The sequence below is a fragment of the Schistocerca gregaria genome, chromosome 4, assembly GCF_023897955.1.
Source record: "Schistocerca gregaria isolate iqSchGreg1 chromosome 4, iqSchGreg1.2, whole genome shotgun sequence".
NCBI lineage: Eukaryota > Metazoa > Arthropoda > Insecta > Orthoptera > Acrididae > Schistocerca > Schistocerca gregaria.
In genome coordinates this window covers 659,373,257-659,389,229 of record NC_064923.1, presented here as the reverse complement: position 1 = coordinate 659,389,229, position 15,973 = coordinate 659,373,257, and the positions used below count along the sequence as shown (strand labels likewise).

Here is a 15,973-nt window from a genome sequence, read left to right as displayed (position 1 = left end):
TGAGTCCTGGGGCCTCCCACATATAAATGTCAAAGTTAAGGAATTGTTTGTTAATTGAGACTGATATTCTCTTTTTCAGTATAATGCTGTACAAAAAGAAATCAAAACACTAAAGACTGAAAATGGTTTATTACAAGAAGAACTGAAACAGTCACGGGAACAAAATGCTGTAGTAGTGAAGGTAGGTTGGTACCAGTTCCATGACAAACTTCTTCATAACATATTGTGTAATGTGTATGGACACAAACTATTAGTAAAATATACTACAGTGGCTGTATACAGGGTGTTACAAAAAGGTATGGCCAAACTATCTGGAAACTTTCCTCACACGCAAAGAAAGATAATATGTTATGTGGACATGTGTCCGGAAACACTTACTTTACATGTTGGAGCTCATTTTATTACTTCTCTTCAAATCACATTAATCATGGAATGGAAACACACAGTAACAGAACGTACCAGCGTGACTTCAAACACTTTGTTACAGGAAATGTTCAAAATGTCCTCCGTTAGTGAGGATACATGCATCCACCCTCCGTCGCATGGAATCCATGATGCGCTGGTGGAGCCATGGAGAATGGCGTATTATATCACAGCCGTCCACAATACAAGCACGAAGAGTCTCTAAATTTGGCACCGGGTTTGCATAGACAAGAGCTTTCAAATGCCCCCATAAATGAAAGTCAAGAGGGTTGAGGTCAGGAGAGTGTGGAAGCCATGGAATTGGTCCGCCTCTACCAATCCATCGGTCACTGAATCTGTTTTTGAGAAGCGTACGAACATTTCGACTGAAATGAGCAGGAGCTCCATTGTGCATGAACCACATGTTGTGTTGTACTTGTAAAGGCACGTGTTCTAGCAGCACATGTAGAGTATCCCGTATGAAATCATGATAACGTGCTCCATTGAGTGTAGGTGGAAGAATATGGGGCCCAATCAAGACATCACCAACAATGCCTGCCCAAACGTTCACAGAAAATCTGTGTTGATGACGTGATTGCACAATTGCGTGCGGATTCTCGTCAGCCCACACATGTTGATTGTGAAAACTTACAATCTAATCACGTTGGAATGAAACCTCATCCGTAAAGAGAACATTTGCACTGAAATGAGGATTGACACATTGTCGGATGAACCATTCGCAGAAGTGTACCCGCAGAGGCCAATCAGCTGCTGATAGTACCTGCACGCGCTGTACACGGTACGGAAACAACTGGTTCTCCCGTAGCACTCTCCATACAGTGACGTGGTCAACGTTACCTTGTACAGCAGCAACTTCTCTGACGCTGACATTAGGGTTATCGTCAACTGCACGAAGAATTGCCTCGTCCACTGTAGGTGTCCTCGTCGTTCTAGGTCTTCCCCAGTCGCGAGTCATAGGCTGGAACGTTCCGTGCCCCCTAAGACGCCGATGAATTGCTTCGAACGTCTTCCTGTCGGGACACCTTTGTTCTGGAAATCTGTCTTGATACAAATGTACCGCACCACGGCTATTGCCCCGTGCTAATCCATACATCAAATGGGCATCTGCCAACTCCACATTTTTAAACATTGCACTGACTGCAAAACCACGTTTGTGATGAACACTAACTTGTTGATGCTACGTACTGATGCACTTTATGCTAGTACTGTAGAGCAATGAGTCGCATGTCAACACAAGCACATAAGTCAACATTACCTTCCTTCAATTGGGCCAACTGGCGGTGAATCGAGGAAGTACAGTACATACTGAAGAAACTAAAATGAGCTCTAACATGGAAATTACGCGTTTTCGGACACATGTCCACATAACATCTTTTCTTTATTTGTGTGTGAGGAATGTTTCCTGAAAGTTTGGCTGTACCGTTTTGTAACACCCTGTATAAAGTGCTAATTTCTCAAAACATAAATTGAGCTATATTCAGTTCAAGGTAGAATTTGTCATAGGAGATTTTTCTTTTCCCCTTCATGTGGGTTATGATTCAGTGTAAATATATTCTGCATTTTTAGGTTATTTGTAATTAAACATACATTGTAATACAATTGAACAACTAATGTAGAGATCATTGAACTGTTCTTATAATCTGTCTTTCAAATTTTTGCTTCCTGGCTTAAATGTGTATATTAGTTAATAGTTTTGTTTTCCTTGTTTTCAGGAGACCAATACCTGTGTGCTCTCCTACCCCGTAACCAGATCCTATCCATTATGCATTATTTGAACAAACCACATTATTTAGAAAGTTCACCATTGCACCAGAATTTTTTTACTATTTAATACCAGTTTTTAAAATGTGTCTTCTTGTTTCATTATACTTTGGACAGTCTATTGTACAATTCATTATTACTGGAATAACATGTAAAATAAGACAAAGGTAACCGCTCACCTTTGTATCATTTAATATTTGTTGTGGGTGTTTTCTCAAGTACATATAGATTTCTAATTATCTAAGAATGTTCATTGCAAATCTTTCCGTATTCTATGCAGAATCTGTAGTGCATTTTCGATTGTATCAGCATTGTGATTTTGAGTTTTCATAGGTAGAAAGGTGGTCAATTGATTATATTCACTCTCTCTAACATGTTCTTTATATATCATGTTAACATTTCTTCCTGTTTGGCCAATGTAAAAGCTACTACAGCTGCCACATGTGATTTTATATATTCCTGGGTTATCGTATTTCGATGTTCTAGTGGTGATGGAACTTAATTTTACTGAAAGATTGTTATTGATTCAAAAGTCTAGTTGAATATTTGTGGCTTTAAAAGTGCATTAATTCCATTAGAGATTCTACCAAGGTAGACTATTGGTACATATCTTATTTTCCGTATCGGTGACGTTTCTTGGATTAGGCACATCTCACTATGTATTGTTCTCTGCTTTGGTGTTTTACATTTGTAGTATAATTTTGTGGTTATGTTGGGGTCAAAATCAGTTTGTTTAGGCTATATAATAAAGTGTGTTAAGCCCTTTTTGAGTTGCTGGTTTTTCTAACTATTGGTTATTTAATCTATTAATCATTGAACGGAAAATGCTAGTTTACGGGCTATTAAATGACAGGAACTGGTATTTCTAAATTGTCAGAAGTGGTATTCTTTCTATAGATGTCAAATGTGTGGTGATAATCATTTTTTCCATTTGTGAGGTCTAGATGGTTAAGGATATTGTGTTTCTCAATATCCATAGTGAATTTAATTTTAGGGTGCTGTTGGTTGAGTTTTTGGTATTTGCATGGCTGGATCTACCAACATGATGGTATCGTCTACATACCTAAAATAGTACAAAGTTTGGTTGAGAGTAGGCCAGTCTCAGTTAAAGAATTTCTCTTCCAAATAACTTAGAAAAATATCTATTAATGTGCCTGCTACACTATTACCCATAGTTACTCCATCTACTTCGGTATAAATTTTGTCAAATTCAAAAAAAATTGTGATGGTGCTGTTTCCAAATGATAACACTTTCAAGTGTTTCAGCTATGGATATTTTCCTATCTTTAACAGGTTATATTTTATTATTTACATAGTTAAAAACAAAGATTCCAAGACTTACCAAGCGGGAAAGCGCCGGCAGACAGGCACATGAACAAAACACACAAACACACACACAGAATTACGAGCTTTCGCAACTGGCAGTTGCTTCGTCAGGAAAGAGGGAAGGAGAGGGAAAAATGAAAGGATGGGGGTTTTAAGGGAGAGGGTATGTGTGTGTGTGTGTGTGTGTGTGCGCGCGAGTGTACACCTGTCCCTTTTTTTTCCCCTAAGGGAAGTCTTTCCTCTCCCGGGATTGGAATGACTCCTTACCCTCTCCCTTAAAACCCACATCCTTTCATTTTTCCCTCTCCTTCCCTCTTTCCTGACGAAGCAACTGCCAGTTGCGAAAGCTCGTAATTCTGTGTGTGTGTTTGTATGTTTTGTTCATGTGCCTGTCTGCCGGCGCTTTCCCGCTTGGTAAGTCTTGGAATCTTTGTTTTTAATATATTTTTCCCATGTGGAAGTTTCTTTCTATTTTATTTACATCATTATTTACATAGTTACCTGTACTGGCACTTTGGTATATAGATTAGTGACATCAGATATGAAATACATTTACCATTAGGTGGTATATGTATGTTTTTTATATCTCTTCCCAGAATATGCAAATTTTGATTGTCTACTTTTTGTTGAAAGTATAAAGTTTTGTTATTAGTGTGTTTAGTTTCTTGCTTATCAGATATGATGGGCTATTTATGCAATTAATTATGGGCCAAATTACTGAATCAGTTATTGAAAGCAGTAGTGGGGCAGGCAGAGATGGGGAGGGGGTAGGGAAGATGGCATGAGGCAAGGAAGGGTAGTGGAATACAGTGAGGCAGGACTTTTGACAAATGACTCAGTGGCTGCACAACAAGACCAAAGTAGTTCAGAGGTTAGAGCATAAGTAAGAGAGAGTGTGAAAAGGGAGCGAGGGAAAAACGTAATGGTGATGAAAAGGAAGACAGTAGAGAGAATGAAGGAGAGTGGGGTGGGGAGGGCAGAGATAATTACCACATGCCCATGCATGGTCCAGAGAAACTTGTGCTGGAAAGGGCTTTCCAAATGGCTGCCATAATGAAGCAGCTATTGATGTCGTTTGTGTTGATGTGTGCAGCATATTTGGCAACTGGATGGTAAAGTTTGCAGTTTTCCATAGTTCTGTGGTGGCCATGTAAGCGAGCAGTTAGTTAATCAATACGCCCATACAGAATGCTGTGTTGTAATTGTGGCATAGCTGATATATGACTGCTTTCTAACATGGCCGTGCTTTCTGTTGTGTAGGAAATGCCTGTGACTGGACTGCAATGGGGTGGTTGTTGTTGTGGTGGTCTTCTTCCTCTTCAGGATAGTTCTTGCTCCTGATCTGACTGCAAGGAAATGACTGGTGGGGAGCAGGATTGGAATAGGGGTGGATCAGGATATTCCGTAGGTTGGTCGAGTGGCAGGACACTACTGTCCCTGATATGGATACAATGTCCATCATCTCTGTACTATGAGAGGTTGTCAGAACCATGGTGAAAACCATGGTTGAGCTTTCCAAAGCCAGGTAATAGTGGGCAACCAGAGTAATAATGGTGAGTGGCTGGTTCACAAGTTTACTGATGTCTGCGGAGGAAATGACACAGGAGATTAGTTTATTGTGCTGGATAGGATATTCTATGTTGGTTAAGGTTTTGATAAGATTATCCATATATTTCATCAACTCCTGCTTCCCACCTGTGGGTCCACGAGTAAGAATAGGCCTGCAGTATTCCTGCCTGTCGTAAGAGGTGACTAAAAGGAGTCTCCAATGTTTCGGCCTTGATGTGATGGTCCCCTGAGGGGTTTGACCTCTACTTTCAAATTTTTCTGTTAGTGCATATCATTTGGGGAAGGACACCTTACGTGGTGCGTCATAAATCCATCTTGCCCTCCAGTTCGCTGGGGGAAAGGCTTCTTCTGATACTCCCAGAGCTTCTACTTTGGGAGCATTGCCCCCCAAAACGCCAGGTACACTGGTCCCCTCCTCCCCACCAGAGAAGCAACAGCTGCTCCGGCTCCTTTCCTGCGGAAGGGGTCCCTTGGGAGTCTACCTTCTACAGTCCTCCCCAGTAGTCCAGCGGACAACAGCAAGTGGCTGAAAGAGCCACTGGCTGCTGGTCGAAGGGCTTAAAGATCTTTAGTCTGTCCCTGAAGCTACTTCTGAGAAGCCCTCCCAGCAAGCCCCTAACTAGCAGTGAGAGAGCAAACCTTCAAAGAAAAAGTCCGCTAAGAAACAGGAGCCTCCAGTGCCCCTTATACCAGCACTCCCCCACGGCTCTGCATCTGAGGACGAGGTGGAGATTCTGGCGTCCCCAGAGGACCTGGATCTCGCCGATGCTTTGGATGCAATGGTACTGGATGCCAATACTCAACAAGTGGCGACAGGTGCTGCTGAGGCCTAATTTGCCTCCTTGGTCACATCATGCCGCCCCCACACTACAGAAAGTGCCGTTCTCCAGCGGAACTCCTGTGGTTTTTTCTCCCACCTGGCTGAGTTACGTCAACTCTTAAGCAGTACACCTGCCTTTTGCATTGTCCTTCAGGAGACCTGGTTTCACTCTATGCGGACCCCTGCTCTTTGTGGCTACCGGGAGTACTACAAAAACCATCCTGCCAGTGACAGACTGTCAGGTGGCATATGTATTTTTGTCCTTACCTCGGTCTGTAGTGAACCTGTGCCCCTTCAAACACCTTTAGAAGCTGTGGCTGTCAGGGTAAGGACACCACAGGAAATTACCATCTGTAACATCTACCTCCCTCCAGATGGTAAAGCACCACTCCATATTTTGGCTGCACTCCTTTCTCAACTGCCCTCACCTTTTCTCCTTCTGGGTGATTTTAATGCCCATAACCCTTTTTGGGGTGGAGCCAAGGTTAATGGCCATGGCAAAGTTGTTGAGGACCACCTCTCTCTCCTTGACCTTTGCCTCCTAAACACAGGTGCCCCCACACATTTCAGTGTCGCACATGGCACATATACAGTCATAGATCTATCGGTTTGCAGTCTTGGTCTCCTCCCATCTATCCACTAGAGAGCACATGTCGACTATTGTGGTAGTGACCATTTTCCACTTTTCCTGTTCCTACTGCAGTGTGTCTCATCTCAGCACCTGCCCAGGTGGGTTCTTCCCAAGGCTGACTGGAACACCTTTACATCCGCTACCAACATAGTATATCTATCACATGCTGCCATAAATGAAATGATCCATCTCGTCACTACTACCATCGTCACTGCAGCTGAATCGGCAATCCCTTGATCCTCCAGTTGCCCCCGATGGAAGTCAGTACCTTGGTGGTCACCGGAAATCGCTGTGGCCATTAGAGACAATAGGCGGGCCCTCCAACAACATAAGCACCACCCCTCCCTGGAGAAACTTAATGCCTTCAAACTGCTTTGAGCATAGGCTTGCCTCCTCATCAAAAAAACGAAGCAGGAGTGTTGGGAACGCTATGTCTCCTCCATTGGACCAGGAACCTCCCTCTCTCAGGTTTGGACCAAGCTCCGCTGACTTTATGGCTACCAGAACCAAGCAGGAGTATCTGGCATTTCTACAAATGGAGCTGTATACGCCGGTCCTGACGTAATTGCAGAACATCTTGCTGTGTATTATGCGTACATCTCTGTGTCGGAGAATTACCATCCCACCTTTCGTCTCCTCAAACAGATGGTGGAGTGACACCGCCTCTCTTTTGCTCCACACCACCCTGAGCCTTACAATGCTCCTTTTTGTGAGTGGGAATTCTTACTGCCCTTGCTGACTGTCCTGACACATCCCCTGGCCCAGATCACATCCATTCGCAAATGCTGAACCATCTGTCACCGGATTCCCAATGCCACCTCCTGGCTGTCTTCAACCGCATTTGGAGCAAAGGCAAATTCCCATTGCAAGGACGGGAAAATGTCGTCATTCCGGTGCCAAAGCCCGGAAAGAACCCAGCTATCGCCCCATCAGCCTCACCAATGTCCTGTGCAAGCTGCTGGAATATATGGTGAACCAGCGGTTGTGCTGGCTCCTCGAGTCTCGGGACATCCTGGCTCCGTCCCAGGGCGGTTTTCGCCAAGGACGCTCCACCATCAACAATTTGATGTACCTGGAGTCTGCCATTTGGTCAGCCTTTTCTCGCCGACAACACCTCATCGCCGTCTTTTTCGATCTCACAAAGGCCTACGATACTACTTGGTAACACCACATTCTCACTACTCTGCATGAGTGGGGTCTTCATCGCGCACCCCATACACGAGAATGGGGTCCCGCATTGCTCTGTCCTGAGCGTCCCACTCTTTCTAATTGCCGTCAATGGTTTTGCACTAGCAGTAGAATCGTCAGGCTCTCCCCTACTAAACACTGATGATTTTTGTATTTCTTTCTGCTCCTCTTCTGCTGTTGTAGCTGAACGCTCTGCAGGGAACTATATGGAAGGCGCAGTCATGGGCACTCAATCACGGCTTCCAGTTTTCAACCGCCAAAACTTGTGTGATGCACTTCTGTCGCCGTCGCACCATCCACCCCAATCCTGAACTTTACCTCGATGACCTACTAGACATAGTGGAGACTTACCGCTTTCTTGGAGTGGTCTTTGATGCCAGCTTAAGTTGGCTTCCCCATATTCATCAGTTGAAAGATAAGTGCTGGTGATATCTTAATCTACTTTGATGCCTGAGCCACACCGACTGGGTTGCTGATTGTCGTACAGTACTGCGGTTGTACCAAGCCATTGTACAGTCCCGTGTGGATTATGAAGCGTGAACAGCCTCCTTGTAGAAGCTGGCATTCCTCCATTGCTGCTCCGGTGGCAACTATTGCTCGCAAACTATACCGCACACATCCATAAATTACCCTCTTCTTTTCTCCAACACGGTGGCCATCTCCCGCAACGGTGGCCCAAAATTAGGAATCCCTTCGCTGCCTGTGTCCAGTCACTTGACACTGCCCCCCTACCACCTTTCCCGCAGACTCGCTTCCATACCCCTCCATGGTCAATACCTTGGCCACAGCCTCGGATGGACCTAATGCTTGGACCCAAAGGCTCAGTCCCATCTGAGGTCCTCAGCCAGAATTTTCTCCCTGTTCTCTCTGTTCTTGGTGAGTTTCGGGGCTCAGACATCATCTATACTGATGGATCGCTGGTTGACGGTATTGTTGGGTTTGCTTACACTTATGTTGACCATAAAGAGTAATGCACCTTGCTGGTTGGCTTCAGTGTATTCACTGCAGAGCTGGTTGCCATCTATCGCGCTCTCAAACATATCCGCTCCTGCTCTGGTGAGTCGTTTGTCATTTGTCATTTGTAGTGACTCCTTAATCCCTCGACCAGTGTTTCCCTAGGCATCCTTTGGTACTGTTAATCCAGGAGTCTCTTTATGCCCTCTACAGGAGTGGATGCTCAGTGACCTTCATTTGGACCCCAGGCCATGTTGGGATACCGGGCAATGAACATGTTGACCGCCTGGCCAAACAGGCCACCAGTTAACCGTCTCTGAACATTGGCCTTCCGGAGACAGATTTGCAAGCGGTCTTCTGACTCCAAGTTTTCGCAATTTGGGACACTGAGTGGCACAACCTGAGCCCACCAAATTAAATCCGTACTATCAAAGAGATGATGAATGTTTGGCAGTCATCGGTGCGAGCCACTCGCAGGGAATCAATTGCCCTTTGTCGGCTCCGTGTTGGTCATACGTGGCTAACACACGGCTACCTTCTCCGTCGTGAGGACCCACCTTGGTGTTGCTGTGGCTCCCTTCTGACTGTCGTGCACATCTTGCTTGACTGCCAACTTTTAGCTGCTCTACAGCGGACTTTTAATCTTCCCAGCACCCTACCCTTGGTGTTGGGTGACTATGCCTCAAAGGCAGATTTAGTTTTACGTTTTATTCATGAAGGGGGTTTTTATCATACCATCTAAGGGTGGGCGTTGGCCTTCTTTCTGGGGCCTCCACCCTCCCTCCCATTTAAATCTGTCACCCTTTGTTTGCATTCATTCATCTTTGTGTTCGTCTTCTCCCTGCATGTGTTTATCTCGCCTTGCCTTTCGTGGTGAACATTTTAAATTGTTGCAGAGTGGCTGGCTCATCCCCTTTTATTTTGTGATCAGCCAGCCCAGACCATCCAGACTATGGTTTTAATGCCTTTTCTACTTTTCCTTATGGTGTATGTCTTCCCCATTTTTTGTTCATGCCTTTTGTTTTCCTTTAAGTGTGGTTCAATATTCCTTTTCCCCCTTTTACTTTCCCAACCATACATTGGGAGTTGTTTTACCCTGAGCTTTGTTTGTGTCAGGAACAAGGGACTGATGACCTTGTAGTTTGGTCCCTTTATCCCTCAAACCAACCAACCAACTCCTGCTTTTCACTGCAGGTGTGGCATCCACAAGTGGCAGCCTCACCACTGACTGGCTTTCTTCTGGCCACTCAGTGTCACCCTGGCCTTGAAAAGCTCAACCACATCCTTCAGCAGTGCTTGGACTCTCTCTCATTGTACCCTGAGATGATGGATATCCTACCCAAAATGCTACTAACGTCATCCAAATTAGTGTCCTGCCACTCATCCATCATACAGAATATCCTTTTCCGTCCCTATTACGGTCCAGCAATACTACTAGCACCTGATCAGAAAAAAATATAACGAGTGTTCTGTATATGTGTGAGTTACATGTTGTTTCTTTAGTTTTGTGGCTAACACTGGGAGTACTACGGTATCTTAGGTGCTGCTCAGGTCCAGAAACGAACCTACTAGATGCGTGTTTGGGCTTCGTCACAAATTATATGCAGGAGAACATCGTCTGTATCTTTCCCTTTGCACAAACACACTTGATTACTAGGGAATAGGTCATCGTTTGAAACCAGTACACTAACTGGGATTTGACCATTCCTTCCAACACTTTGCAGGGACATTACAGTGATATTATTGGTTGGTACAATGCCACCAAATCGTGATTCTTTTCTGGTATGAACACAGGTATTGTCATGTCTATCTTTCGGGAATCATTGTTGTAATGTTCAGACCACATTTCATTGCAGATATGGAGTAGCTTGTGTTCTTCATATGGCAGAAATGATAGCTATTTTAGTGGATAGTGTCTGAGTGGGAAACATTGTTTTTTAGCAGAGAAGAAAGCTCTCTGCATATGAGCCATTAAGAAGGGCTGTAGAAGGGAGTGTGTGTGACTGGAATTTGGATTCTCTGTACTAGACGGGTGTTTGACAGAGGGAGGTGTCTGCTTTTGTAACATCAGTTCCACAAGACTACTTGTAGACAGTGAATTGTAATGGTGAGATATAGCTCTTCACCTTCTTCCACACACTATATCATAGTGCCCATTGTTATAGAGTAGCAGATGTTTCTTCAACTCTTCCTCTTATATTTCAAAAACATTTTAGTTTTTCTTGTATTTTTTGCACGCCACTGTAGTTTTGTTAGATGCTGTGTCTCTTATATTTTCTCTGTGCTTCTTTACATTCACTGCTAGCTATTTGACATTCGGTATCCCACCATACAAGACTGGCTCTGTAATCCAAAATTACTTCTGCTGAGGAGTTGCCACTGTGGCAGCCTTAGTAATACTCTGTTAGTTTGGAGTAGTCGGAAATTAGATCTTCGAATATCTCCAATTGTGGGAGGCTCACTTATAATCTAACAACATATTTATTCCAGTTGACTTTCCTGATTTTTTTTTTTTTTCCCCATTTGTGTGCAGAGGAGATCCAGCATGGTTCTTCCTCTGTGCCAGTAAAGTCCAAACAGTTGGCAGGTAATCAGAACTCAAAGCATTTATATTAACTTAACAGCTGCCCACCATATGAGTCAGTGTGAAGCTTAGGACTATTGCTGATCTCGTCTATGGCGGTGGGATTATTCTTTTTCAGCAAATGTGAGAGCCAGCGTTACAGGTCATAGTATTGCAAAACTAACTGCAAAACTTTGCCATGTCATGGAAAACAGTAAGACATTAACTAGGGATTTGAATGAAGTTCAGGTACTGATAGTAGGGAGCAGGTAGCAGCCTTATCAGCGATGTGAGGTATAGACACACTAAGAGGAGCAGCTGACTTCAGAAATCTGAATCACATTGAAGTTTTTCAGTTGCATGATCAGCCTTAGCTTAAAAAAGTTGTACAGAGAGTTATCTTGGAACCAGGAGGGTTGCTGTGTGCATCAGAGAGCTCACACTAGAGCTGTCCTGGTTATTTCTGTTATGAGGTGGTAATACAGGAAGAATCTTAATAGAAAGGGGAGAGAGATCAACAGATTTGTTAGCTGAGAGTAGTAGGGAAGCCACAGTTGCAAATAACAAAATTCCTGTAATTGCTATGTGAAAAAGGATTCTATTTTGTGCTAACCTCTACATTCAAACAGCAAATAATGAAAGAGATTAAAATAACTAAAGTTCCTTGCACTGCAAAAATGGAAAATTTGAGAGTACATTTAGAGAAGTAATATTATTTAGAGACTTAATATCATTATTACTTACCTTGACATTCTAGGAAGTCAACATTTAGTTGACCTTTGCCTCTCTGAACACCGTGTGAGTACAGAAATAGTAATGACAAATATAAAAGATCGTAAATTGGGAGCTTCCAATTGCAGAAGCTGTATTGAAAGACGAGGAGTTGTCTCGTATATGAAAAACAGTGACACATTTGGAACTCTAGACAGAAGTAGTTTTGCACAGAACACCACACAGAAACTTTTGCATATGAAGTCATACTGTATACCAGCATAATTGTTATTACTTATAAATAGACACTAGGAAATTTTCATAAATTCTTAGAAATAATTGATATCCTCTTTTGTCACATGTCTGTTGAAATGAGATAAACTACAGTTTAATCCCATTTGTAGAATTGCAAACCAGAATTGTGCAGGGTTGTAGCATCTTAATAGTACAGCACATTTTTGTAAGTGATGACATATTCAACAAGGTGAGCATCCATAAAGTCTTTAATGGCTTGTCAGACCATGATAGCCAATTTACTGTCATAGACAACAAGGCAGCTCTAAATTGTGTGTTAGATAAGAACACCATTACCATAGTTAACGACATCACAACAGTCACCTATAGAAGACCCTGCAAATTATCTCCTTTTCTAATTGCTGCTTTCCAGCGAAATGGTGTGCGGCACCATTGGTGTATAGAAGAAACCATGTATAACAAAAGGCATTAAAGTATCTTGTACTGGAAAGAGAGAACTATGAGTATACAAAAGAAATAAGACACAATTTCTGGACAGTACTTAGCTTTAAGAGGTTAAATGTTAAGTACTATCAATACATGCAAAAAAGTGATTATGTATACTGGCTGTCAGATCTATTAGTTCGTTCCCTTGGGATTAGTGAGGGAGAGAGTGGGGAAGTTCTTTGGGAAAGGGTGACCACTCAGATCCCAGGATGACATGGGTTCACCTGCACTTCGGATGGGCCTTTTCCTGAGGAAGCTGGCTGACTGTCCAAAAGAATGTTGAGAGTTGTACAAAGTTAATGGCTTTCATAGTACAGTGAATATCTGGTTAACTTCATTTTTAACTGACAGGAAGCAAAGGTCATTGTTGATATCTTGTGCAGCTCTTTCATTTTGAATGGGAACAAATTACTTCTTGAGTTCCACAGTGTTCAATTCTAGGACTACTCATGTTCTTTGTATATGTAAATGATCTTCTGTCTTAAACTGATAAAGCAGAAATAGTGCATTTTGCTGATGATGCAAGCATCATAATCAAGCCCAACACACCTGCACCAACATAACAATATCTAAAAGAAATATTCAGAAGCATTATTGGTCAGTTCTTGGTAAATAGTCTTTTGTACACAGCAATACGTCATCATCAATAACAGTATAGCATTGGGGAAATGAAAATTAGCTTATTGTGCATAGTTTCATTCAATTATATCACACTGAATAATTTTTTGGGACATGAAGTATTCATTGTCCGGGTATGTGCTGAGAAGATAACTACAACATGTTGGTAACTGTTTAAAAATTTTATCATTCTAACACCCTCACAATATGTGTACACTCTTATGAAGTTTGTTTTGAAGAATTGGGCACAATTTGGAAATAGTAACATTTGTAATTAAATTTCTAGGGAAGAAAGTAGCCTTGATTATTCACGACTGAGTCCTAATCTTGCACAGAAAGGGACGAAGTATGCAACTACAAAAATATCTGACTACCTTCCTTGTGAATTAAAGATGCTGGTTTATCATGAAAGAGTTAAAAAGAAATTGAAATAATTTCTTCTTGGCAACTCCTCCTCGTACACAGAGAATGTCATAGTAGACAGTGTATGTAGTTTGATTACTTTCCTTAATTTTATGTTGTACATTAAAATTTTTGGAAGGTCAAGCTCTGTAAGTGTCGAGCATGTAGCCATGTTTCACACATACGTGTCTCATTTGTAAAGTGTGTTCCACATTGCAATAAATTGTCATGATTATGATCCATTTAACGTTCAGAAAACTGAACAAAACTGTGTTGTGGATACACACTGAATGCCAGTTTGTAATACACATTTAAAATTAGATCTGTTGCACTTTGTGGCTGCATTTGTCTATCCCACAGCACTATCTACCACACTATTAGCCTTGTTGTAGTTTACTCTTATTTCTTGCATAATAAGACATTTCCCGCAAATACTCATTCTTCCTTTTGTACGTAAAATAGTAATCACTTTTCACTCTTGTTACCAAATAAGTTCTTCGATTCACATTACATGAAGGCTACTGTATTTTATGAAACAAACTTTCACAATTGTGAGTTACAAGATAAGAAGTGGTAGAGCTACAGAAAATCAAAACTAATGTGCAGGAGCGAGAAGCGGCAGAAGCATGCCTGTTGTCGGTGCAGCAAGAAATGGAGCAGGTTGCTCATGAGGCTAGTGTCGGCACAGTGCTGCGAGTGGAATTGGAGCGAGCCCAGAGTGAGCTAGCCCTGATGGGGGAGCTCCAGCTTAAATACCGGCAGGCAGCTGCATCTCTTCCCCTAGTTCCAGCTGAGGATGCCAGCAAGCTTGCCTATAACTCATATGCCCAGGAAATCTGTGGTATGTTTACCCATAACTTCTACATTCACAGCTAGTGTGTGTTTAAATAAGTGATCAGTAGATGTGTTTTAAATCGACTACAATGGATCAGAGTTAATTTTCAGAACATCGAATATAATAAACGGTGAACAATTGAGTTTTTAGATGTGAATCTAAACAGATTCCTGTATTTAATTTAGTTGTAAGAAGCATCATGTGGAATCATTTAATTAAATACTGAATTGCTAAAATATAGAGGCACCCTACACTACAAAAGAGATTAGGCCTATTACATTTATGTAATGCATGCTAGAGAAAGGGAGCTACTTCAGAAGCATGGTTGCAAGCAAAGATGATATGACTATTTAAAAAAGGAGACTGCATTAGCTGCAAGAACTATAGAGGAATTGGCTTACTGGACACTACTTACAAAATTAACACAAGAATAGAGGTTAAAAGCTATAGCTGAGTGTTTATTAGGCGAAGAGGAAATGGCATTTCAGAGGGACAAATCGATAACAGGTGCAGTTTCTTCAGTAAAACAAATAATTGAAAATAGTGATCACAATAGGGAAACCCATTTATCGTTCATTGATTTCATTAAGGCATTCAGTGATATTAATAGAAAGAAAACAACTGTGGAGAATTATGAGGATAAGACAACACCCAGTAAACATTTTAAAAAATCTGTATAGACAAACAACTGCAATTTGACATAAATGGTATTCAAACACAGCCTGTTGCAACAAAGGAGTACGATAAGAGTGCAGCATTTTAGCCACTCTTTTTAACATTTATTAAGACAATGTAATTTGGAAATGGAAGGAGATTTTTATAAGGGAATTACGATTAACAGTAATTCCTGCATGAATTGTCGTTTATATGTTGATGACGCCACACTGGTAGTGGGTAATGAAAGTGACATACAAGGGGAATACATTTATTAGATAAGATTTGTGAAGAGTGCCACTTGATGATTTGAGAAAAGAAGACAAAGTCGGTGCCTTTCAGTGTGAAGTGTGCAGTACAGACGAAAATTGTGATCAACAATAGAATGGATCAACCCTCTTAGCTATTTAGGTTTTGACGTCACATGTGACTATGACAAAGACATAGAGAAGAAATTACCGAAGTTTGGCAATGTACGTGGAACTATGAACAGAAGTCCCAAAAAAAAAAAAAAATGAAAGAAACAAGAATTGAAATCTTATAAAACAATGGCAGTTCCAACTCTTGTTTACAGAAGTGAATCATGGGTTATAAACAAACATCAAGGAGGTCACAACAAGCAACAGAGACCAGAGATCTAAAGGCAGTAAAGGGATGCACAATATTCAACAGATTTCGAAATTCAGAAGTTAGGGAAAACTGTTTATATTTAACATCTACAGTGAAGTACAAGAAAATAGGAGAAACTGGAATGAACAACATGAAAAATGAATAAAG

The 15,973-nt window shown here is 41.8% G+C and overlaps 1 protein-coding gene across 7 annotated transcripts in view; it reads left to right on the top strand.

Annotated features, from left to right (window-relative positions):
* Positions 1-15,973, top strand: part of LOC126266808 (hamartin) — a 295,524-nt gene that overhangs the window by 236,472 nt on the left and 43,079 nt on the right. For all 7 annotated transcript variants that reach the window (XM_049971361.1, XM_049971357.1, XM_049971360.1 and 4 more), the window contains 2 exons: positions 80-181; positions 14,314-14,548. In XM_049971361.1, coding sequence (XP_049827318.1) covers positions 80-181; positions 14,314-14,548 — 337 coding nt within the window. The remainder of the gene's footprint in view (positions 1-79; positions 182-14,313; positions 14,549-15,973) is intronic.